We start from the raw sequence: 9,317 nt of genomic DNA, 5'->3' as shown, positions 1-9,317 counted from the left end.
CCCTTTCCCCTCTCGTGTTCGCCCTTACAGAGGAACTTTTAGCTATCTCTGTCAGAAATAATTCTACTATAGAGGGTGTAGTAAATGATACCATTAACCAAAAATGTTTGTTATTCGCAGATGATATCATTTGTACCTTACGATCTCCACAAACATCACTGCCTAGTTAATTTACCTTATTAGCGGACTATAAACTACAATTTCACAGTAAATATACACAATTCCGTTATTATGCCTTTCAATATACCCCAGGATGACATTTATTTTGTAAACAAAAAAAATGCCCCTCAGGGTGGAGGAGCAACCCTTCTCTGCACTGGTCCCCAACAGTTTGCATACACAGCCCCGGAGAAGCCAGAAGTCTCTCTACTTACCCCGTCTTCACGGCTGTGCTGGTTATGCTTGCTAATCTCTAGCCGTTAGGGAGACCTCTCTCCTGGTTTAGACGCGGACAGTGGTACCTGGGCTTGGAGTCCTCTGCTCACACAAGCCTTGCGCTCAACTGCTCGTATCTTGCTGTGATGTCATCCGTCGCGGCCGGCTTACCAGGGGTAAGTGGTTCTGGAGACCGGAGATCCAATTTGCAGGGTGTATGTGTTAATCCTTAGAGACAGCAAACGCTGACAACGTCAGATTCATCTTGGGGGGTAGTAGTTTGCTGCTGTGACTCTGTAACGGCCCAAGTAAGTATCAAAGGAAAAGAAAGTTCGGAGCAGCAGTAGTATAAATTTTTTTTGCCTTATTCAGCTATATTCAGCTTTCATTAAAAGAGGAACACAAATAATGTACAAGCTTCATATACCCTCAGTACACAAATAAGCTTACGCGTTTCGGCATTTACGCCATACTCAGACTTAAATGCCGAAACGCGTAAGCTTATTTGTGTACTAAGGCTATATGAAGCTTGTACAGAAAATTGATACTACTGCTGCTCCAAACTTTCTTTTCCTTTGATATTTATTTTGTAAAATCTAATGATGCTTTTGTGCTGGTAGCTTCAATTCCGTACCGAGGCACAATTTTACCCCCCAACCTATCACATTTATTTGAACTTAACTACCTCCCTCTTCGAGTTAAAGTTCAAGAGCATTTACACACTTGGCATAAGCAGGGTCATTTGTCTTTGATGGGGTGCATCAACACAATTAAAATGATGTTACTTCCCAAATATACATATATATTAAGTACTTCCACTTGCCTTACCAAAACAATATTTAACTACTCAAAAAAGGTTAAAGGGACACTGTACCCAAAAATTTTCTTTCATGATTCAGATTGAACATGAAATTTTAAGCAACTTTCTAATTTACTCCTATTATCAAATTTTCTTAATTCTCTTGATATCTTTATTTGAAATGCAAGAATGTAAGTATAGATGCCGGCCCATTTTTGGTGAACAACCTGGGTTGTCCTTGCTGATTGGTGGATAAATTCATCCACCAATAAAAAAGTGCTGTCCAGAGTACTGAAACCAAAAAAAAAGCTTAGATGCCTTCTTTTTCAAATAATGATAGCAAGAGAACGAAGAAAATTTGATAATAGGAGTAAATTAGAAAGTTGCTTAAAATTGCATGCTCTTTCTGAATTACAAAAGAAAAAAATTGGGTTCAGTGTCCCTTTAATTGAGCAATTCATCTGGTCATATCAAAGACCTTGCATCTCCTGCCAAACATTATAGCTTAGTAAAGAAGATGGAGGTTTGGGGGTTCCTCCTAAACTAGTATAGAGCAGCTCATTTATTGCGTATTATAACTTGGAATCATTCTAGCCTGTCGAAACCCAAATGTGCGCTGGTATTACAAGTTAAGCTGACATTCGCATTGCTGGGAAGCATTGCACTCATGAGAGGGTGCTTCCATAGGCTCCAATACCTAAGCGGAGCGAATGGGGTAAGTAGTGCAGCATATTAACACAAAAAATATATGTAAATTATCATATACATATATATTTACTGGGAACACAAAGTTCCCATAGACCATGTAATGGCTGGTTAATTATCGAGCCCCTGTAAACGGGCAAATTGGGCATGCAATAATTTAGCATTCTACTTGTAATCTGGCCCTTAGTGGGGAAAGGTTTTTTTTATTAAAAAATTGCTAAATCACTTTAGGGCAATGCCCTTCAAAAGGTAATTTTAAGGGCTATTTCTGTAGTTAAGTGGTATTAGAGGGTTTTTTTATTAAGCTTTTTTTTTTTAAAGTGTGGTTTTAGAATAGGCATAACTGTTTGTTTTTTTCTGTAATGCTAGGTTTATTTATTTTTCAGGTAAGGTTAGGGTTTTTACTTTTAAGATAAGGTGAGGTTTTTTTATTTTTTACAGGTAGGTTAGTTTTTTTTAATGAGTTACTTTGCGGTGGGGGTGATGACAGTTTAGGGGTTAATAGTGTAGAGGGGTAGTTTGTGATGTGGGGTTGTGGCGGTTTAGGGGTTAATAGTGTAGAGGGGTAGTTTGCAATGTGGGGTTGTGGTGGTTTAGGGGTTAATAGTGTAGAGGGGTAGCTTGCGATGTTGGGATGTGGTGGTTTAGGGGTTAATAGAATAGTTTAGCGCAACTGTTTCCTCTGGCTAAACTCTTTATACAACCTTTCAGGTTTCATAAAAAGTTTCACTGTTAAATGTGATCACATTTACTTTCAATTTGTAATACAGGCGGACATTGTCACTCAATGCCACCCATAGAAAATATGCGGAGTGTAAATTACAGTGAATTTGTGCAAATTAATTTGCGGTAATTAAAACAGTGCACCCTTTGTAATATGGTTTTGAGCATAAAGAACACTGTGATTGCGCTCCTTGCGCTAACAATAGTGCGCCACTCGTAATCTGGCCCTTTGTTATCAATAGGTACTTGATATGTAACACCTGCAAATCCCATTATGCCAGCTATATGCACTGTCAGATTTCAGATGATGCCTGAACACCACATCCTTTGTTAACAATGGTGAAGGGAGATGGTAAGGAGAAGTTGTCTGCACAGTAGGGGCAGGGGGCATTTGCACAAACTAGATACTTGATGAATTGTGGATGGCATGTGGGATCCAGAGATATTGCAGGCCCCAGTGTTGTTTCTATCTAATACACACCCTATTGTCCCTGGTCCTAATGGTGCTCAAACAGCTGATGAATATTGCAATAGTAGCAAAGACATACAGGGAAATGAAAAGTGACATGAGGATCACATGATTTCATCAATACTACGTAAAACAGCGTACACTGAACTCTGGGTCAATCTCAGGTCCATTAAATAAAGCATTATTTGATCGACTACCCAGTAGTTAATAATTATAACATGAAGGGTGTGGGCCAATAAAATATAAACCCCCTTGTCTGAGAGCAGTACTATCACTCATCCATTATTTCAGTTGAATCCTTCCCAACAGTAATATTACAATGGTTTTCAGCGGAACTTGGCAAGTTTATTCACAAGAAAACTATGAGAATTTCCTGAGGGCTGTAGGTAAGTAACATTCCCACTGAGCCTTTAGGAGAAAAGTCTAAAGAGAAATTACTTAACATCAGATCATATCAATAAACTGCAAACTACTAAAAACTACAATATTGACAGAACAAGTAGATATGCAGTGAAGATTGGATATGTGAAATGTTTGAAGAACATAAGAAATAGCCCACCAAAATGGGGGCAAAGCCTTAACCAGTATGGTAGTTCAACACTAAGTGTGATGTATCTACAGTATGTGCTTTGCCAATGAAAAATTCAAATTGGTTTTAAAACTAAATTGTTTCATAGAGGTATTGGTGGAACTGGAAATTTTTTATTTTGTGCAGGAAACAAAATCGCATTATGTGTAGACTATGTAAGTTTGATCAATGTCATTAAGAAAGGCAGTATTACATAATTTCTTAGATTTATCTACCAATCTATTTATACATTTATCAGTTATTGCTGTCACCCTTAATCTAGTGTGTACACCTAGCACAGGGTTTCCATGTAAATAAAAACAGTGCGTGTACCAGTGGTGAAGGATATGTGGATATTGTGAGCCATAAAGTAACTCGGCTTTCTTTTGCCTCTCCTTATCATCTACCCTTACTCTTTCTTTACAAGAGATTAGTCAGAAGTAACATTCTTGCACACTAGCAACTGTATTCCTATGGTTTCTGAAATTGCTTAATCTATATCCAGGTTTAACAGAAGACATTATTAAGGTGGCCAAAGATATCAACCCAATAATTGAAATTCAACAAAATGGTAACAATTTTACAGTAACTTCAAAGACACCCAAACACTCTCAGACTAATTATTTTACTATTGGGAAGGAATCAGAAATCACTTCTGTGGACGGCAAGAAGCTCAAGGTAACATGAAATAGACTCATTTATGGTTAATGGGTTTTTCCTGAACTACCCATGGTATATTTTACCAATATAACCCTCAATAAATCACATAATACAATACATGAATATTTGAATATTCCTTCATGCTTAAAGGGACACTGAACCCAAATTCTTTCTTTCATGATTCAGATAGAGCATGAAATTTTAAGCAACTTTCTCATTTACTCGTATTATCAAATTTTCTTCGTTCTCTTTGTATCTTTATTTGAAATGCAAGAATGTAAGTTCAGCCCATTTTTGGTGAACAACATAGGTTGTCCTTGCTGATTGGTGGATAAATTCATCCACCAATAAAAAAAGTGCTGTCCAGAGTTCTAAACAAAAAAAAAAGCTTAGATGCCTTCTTTTTCAAATACAGATAGCAAGAGAACAAATAAAAATTGATAATAGGAGTAAATTAGAAAGTTGCTTAAAATTGCATGCTCTATCTGAATCACGAAATAAAAAATTTGGGTTCAGTGTCCCTTTAAAGGAACATTAGTATCTTATTGGTATTCGTGTTTGCACAGTTGTATCCTTTATTGGTTTAATTATTGTTAAAAGTAGTACGTGTAGGATGTGTGGAGAAGGAAAATTATTTTGAAATTGAGATTTCACCTTAAATGATCACTTTTCCAGGTACATCATACATGTTCAGTTCTGCAACAAGTACATAATAATCTGAGAAATTATCCAGACTGACTAGTTTTATTTATTTAACATCAGCAAAACAAATAACATCAAAAAAATACTAGAGATACTTTAATGTGTTCAAATAAGACATAATAAAAGCAAAACAATAAAATTATACAACATTCTTGATTGATCATTGGATTCGTATAAAACAGGTATCTTAATAAAAGCCCCAAACATGAAATGCAGTAAATCTTGCTGATATTAAATGTATTTAATAAAATAAAGAAAAAATCCTAATTATTCATATATAAGATTAAACTGTATGGCAATCATTTTATACTTTGTAAATAGTGAGTATTTTCTTATTCATATCTCTGCAGACATTTATATTAAAGAAAAAATGTTCATACTTTGTAAGCAAGATATCAAGTGCATTTAATACATATTGTTTTCAAATACAACAGTATACAGTAGCACTTGTTTTGTTTCTTTTTACATCCTCTTTTCTGATTTAACATGTGTTAATAATTTTTAGAAATCTGACTAAACAGCTTAAAAAATGTTCCTTTTGTGTGTGTGTGTATGTGTATGTATATGTGTGTGTATATGTCTGTGATTATATGTGTATGTATGTGTCTGTGTATGTGTGTTTATGCGTCTGTGTGTATGTATGCGTGTGTGTATGTATGTGTGTGTTTATGTATGTGTGTGTGAATGATATATGTCTATGTGTGTGTGTGTGTGTGTGTATGTATGCGTGTGTGTATGTATGTGTGTGTTTATGTATGTGTGTGTGAATGATATATGTCTATGTGTGTGTGTGTGTATGTATGCGTGTGTGTATGTATGTGTGTGTTTATGTATGTGTGTGTGAATGATATATGTCTATGTGTGTCTGTGTGTGTATGTATGTATGCGTGTGTGTATGTATGCGTGTGTGTATATATGTCTGTGTTTATGTATGTGTGTGTGAATGATATATGTCTATGTGTGTCTGTGTGTGTGTATGTGTGTATGTATGTATGCGTGTGTGTATGTATGCGTGTGTGTATGTATGTGTGTGTTTATGTATGTGTGTGTGAATGATATATGTCTATGTGTGTTTGTGTGTGTATTTATGCATGTGTGTATGTATGTGTGTGTTTATGTATGTGTGTGTGAATGATAGAATGATATATGTCTATGTGTGTGTGTGTGTGTGTATGTGTCTGTGTGTGTATGTATGCGTGTGTGTATGTATGTATGTGTGTGTGTGATGTTAAGGTTTTGCATTACTGAAAGTCCTAAAAGATGAGATACACAGGATGTCTTACAGCCCCTGTCAAATTACATATTAAAACCTTTCTAATTTAAACTCAGAGATCCTAAAATCTATTTAATTGGTGTTTTCAGAAATAAAATTTACAACCGATGTTATACTTTGTAGGTAACTGTTAATCTGGAAGGGGGAAAACTCATATGCAAGAGTGACAAGTTCTCCCACATACAAGAGGTTCATGGGAATGAAATGGTGGAGGTATGTGCAAATATTTATAAAGCAAGCTTGGGAAGGCATTAACTGGATTGGTTACAGAGACCAGCCATAGGATAATTTAAGAAAGAAGATTAAGTATTTAGGACTATGAGTTGTCAGAGAAGAAACATACTTTCAGTAAGAAGAGATCATTTAGAAGAAGATATTCTTAGTGTTAGGATAAAGGTTATAGAGGTTTTACAATGAGTTACACAATGGTTTTACAAAATTGATACAGATATATAAATGCAATGTCAGCTATAGATAAGAAGTTAGACGTTTATTATGTGTCCCCTATTCACACACGGTACCTTCTTTATATTGGCTAACAGATAAGACATCTCTCAGCTTTGTTAAGGGCCATTATACACTCTTTTTCTTTGCATATATATTTTGTAGATGATCAATTTATATAGTCCATAAAGTTTTTTTTTTTAAATGTATAGTTTTGCTTATTTTTAAATAACATTGCTCTGATTTTCAGACTCCTAACCAAGCCCCAAAGTTTTATTAGAATACCATCAGCTACCTTCTCCAGCTTGCTCCTGTTTGTGCAAAGGGTCTTTTCATATGCAAAAGAAGGGGGAGGGGGGAAAAGTGTCTTATTTCCCACTTGTAGTGGGCTTTCCAGCTAACTTTTCAACAAAGCTAAACTGAGAGTTTCTAAGTAAGTCTTTAAATCGTTTTATACTGGATTTTTATATCAGTATCTGGGCATCTTGTTTTTTAAAGTAGTGTCTATTACATGCAATTATATGAAAATGAGTGTATACTGTCCCTTTAAGCCTTAATTTTAATGCAATATTTCTTCTCTGAGCTTCTACATTTACTCATATCTAAAATGTTATCTCTCTCTAAAAATACAATAATGCATGGTGAAGAAGATCTTAGTGAGAATTATACTTAAGAATATGGAAAACAATCAAAATATATTGTCGTGTGTTCTAGTGCACATTTATATACATTTAGGGCTAGATTACAAGTGGAGCTCTAATTTATTGCACGCGCTAACAGGCAAATTTACCCATGTGTAGGCGTGAGATAAATAACCAGCCATTCCAAGTGGCTGGTTATTGCTACCGCAAGCTCGCTGTAGCAATTAGCACTTTTAAAATTAACTAGAGATCAGATTTTTGGTTAATTTTATAAATATGCCCCCAAAATACAGTGAAGTATATTTTATTAATATATAAACATTGTACCATTTTTATTTTTTAATCAAATACCTGCACTAGGCAGTATTTTGGGGGTAAAGTTGGTGCAAGTGGGGTGTGAAAAGTGCTTTACATTGCAGTGTATGGGAATTGTGTGCTTCCTGTAAATATATATATATATGCTTATATATATACTGTATATATGTGTTAATATGTGTATATTCCTGCCATCGCTGCTCTACTTACCCCCTTTGCTGCGCTTAGGTTCAGAACAAGGCTCCCATTGGAGCCTATGGAAGACCACTCTCGTGAGTGCTTAAAGGGACACTGAACCCAATTTTTTTCTTTTGTGATTCAGATAGAGCATGCAATTTTAAGCAACTTTCTAATTTACTCCTATTATCAATTTTTCTTCGTTCTCTTGCTATATTTTAAAAAAAAGAATGCATCTAAGCTTTTTTCTGGGTTCAGAACTCTGGATAGCACCTTTTTTATTGGTGGATGAATTTATCCACCAATCAGCAAGGACAACCCAGGTTGTTCACCAAAAATGGGCCGGCATCTAAACTTACATTCTTGCATTTCAAATAAAGATACCAAGAGAATGAAGAAAATTTGATAATAGGAGTAAATTAGAAAGTTGCTTAAAATGTCATGCTCTATCTGAATCACAAAAGAAAAAATTTAGGTTCAGTGTCCCTTTAACTTGTAATACCAGTGCACATTTGCATGCACTGGTATTACTCAGTGGAGCGCTGATATCGCTTGCATGCAAGCGATCCACTTGTAATCTGGCCCTTAGTGATTAAAATATTCTGTTATTTATTGAAAAACTAACGTATTATTTTTTTCCCTTGTAGACTATTACTATTGGCGCAGCAGTATTAACACGGAAAAGCAGGAAAGTTTAAACTACAATATGCAACTTTTTTAGCCATTTAAAATGTAATAAAGACATTATTGATCAATTTATGTGTGTTATGGTATTTATTATACAAGTTGTGTAATGCAACTTGTAAAACACTATTTAATAAATCACTATTCTGTGGGGAAAACTTACTGGCTTAAAGGGACATGAAACCCAAAATGTTTATTTAAAGGGACAGTCAACACTTCCGTGAACATTATTTCATATTGAAAATGAAAACCCGACGATCCGCCTGCACTATACCCCTTCTGCCTTGCCGCCTTGCTTCTGTACTAATCAGAGTCGCTAACTTCTCTAATACCGGGTAAATATGGCAGCCGAACTCCCCCCACCGTTACGTAGCTGCCTTCTTCTTCAAATGATCAGCAAATCAGAATTCAATCCTCGGTCAGAAATTGCAAGCGCATGCAATTTCTGACCGAGGATTGAATTCTGATTTCCTGATCATTTGAAGAGAGCTGGTTTTCCACGTAACAGTGAGTACTGGTCGTTTGCTAACAACAATTTGTTGTCTGAAATTATATTACCTACTGCCTATATCACAGCCACCCTGTCATAGTAATCCCTTACTTGCAACAACAGTAAGAAGGTATATGCTGGGTTTTCCACGTTCTAATACAGACCTTATTACAGTCACCAAGACTTTACATCTGAATCCTGGATTATTCTACCTGGTCTAAACACGCATGACAAGTCCTAGATGTATTAAGTACACTGCTTTGTGTTTCTGCTGCTAGCACAAATTAGTCTA

General features: G+C 35.6%; 1 protein-coding gene across 1 annotated transcript; it reads left to right on the top strand.

The window, feature by feature from the left end:
- Positions 1-3,349: 3,349 nt before the first annotated feature.
- Positions 3,350-8,606, top strand: LOC128651818 (fatty acid-binding protein, liver). The gene is made up of 4 exons (XM_053704798.1): positions 3,350-3,457; positions 4,145-4,317; positions 6,398-6,487; positions 8,499-8,606. Exons 1-4 carry the CDS (start codon positions 3,391-3,393, stop codon positions 8,547-8,549), a joined length of 381 nt encoding a protein of 126 aa, XP_053560773.1. The 5' UTR covers positions 3,350-3,390; the 3' UTR covers positions 8,550-8,606.
- The last annotated feature ends 711 nt before the right edge of the window (positions 8,607-9,317 follow it).

Source organism: Bombina bombina, chromosome 3 (assembly GCF_027579735.1).
Source record: "Bombina bombina isolate aBomBom1 chromosome 3, aBomBom1.pri, whole genome shotgun sequence".
NCBI lineage: Eukaryota > Metazoa > Chordata > Amphibia > Anura > Bombinatoridae > Bombina > Bombina bombina.
This window is presented reverse-complemented; position numbering and strand designations above follow the sequence as displayed.

Bases quoted from the DNA above. Each gene is read 5' to 3' on its own strand.
- LOC128651818 (XM_053704798.1), top strand. From the start codon at position 3,391: ATGGTTTTCAGCGGAACTTGGCAAGTTTATTCACAAGAAAACTATGAG. The intron at 4,318-6,397 runs GTAACATGAAAT...TATACTTTGTAG, and splicing joins TGGACGGCAAGAAGCTCAAG to GTAACTGTTAATCTGGAAGG. The intron at 6,488-8,498 runs GTATGTGCAAAT...TTTCCCTTGTAG, and splicing joins ATGGGAATGAAATGGTGGAG to ACTATTACTATTGGCGCAGC.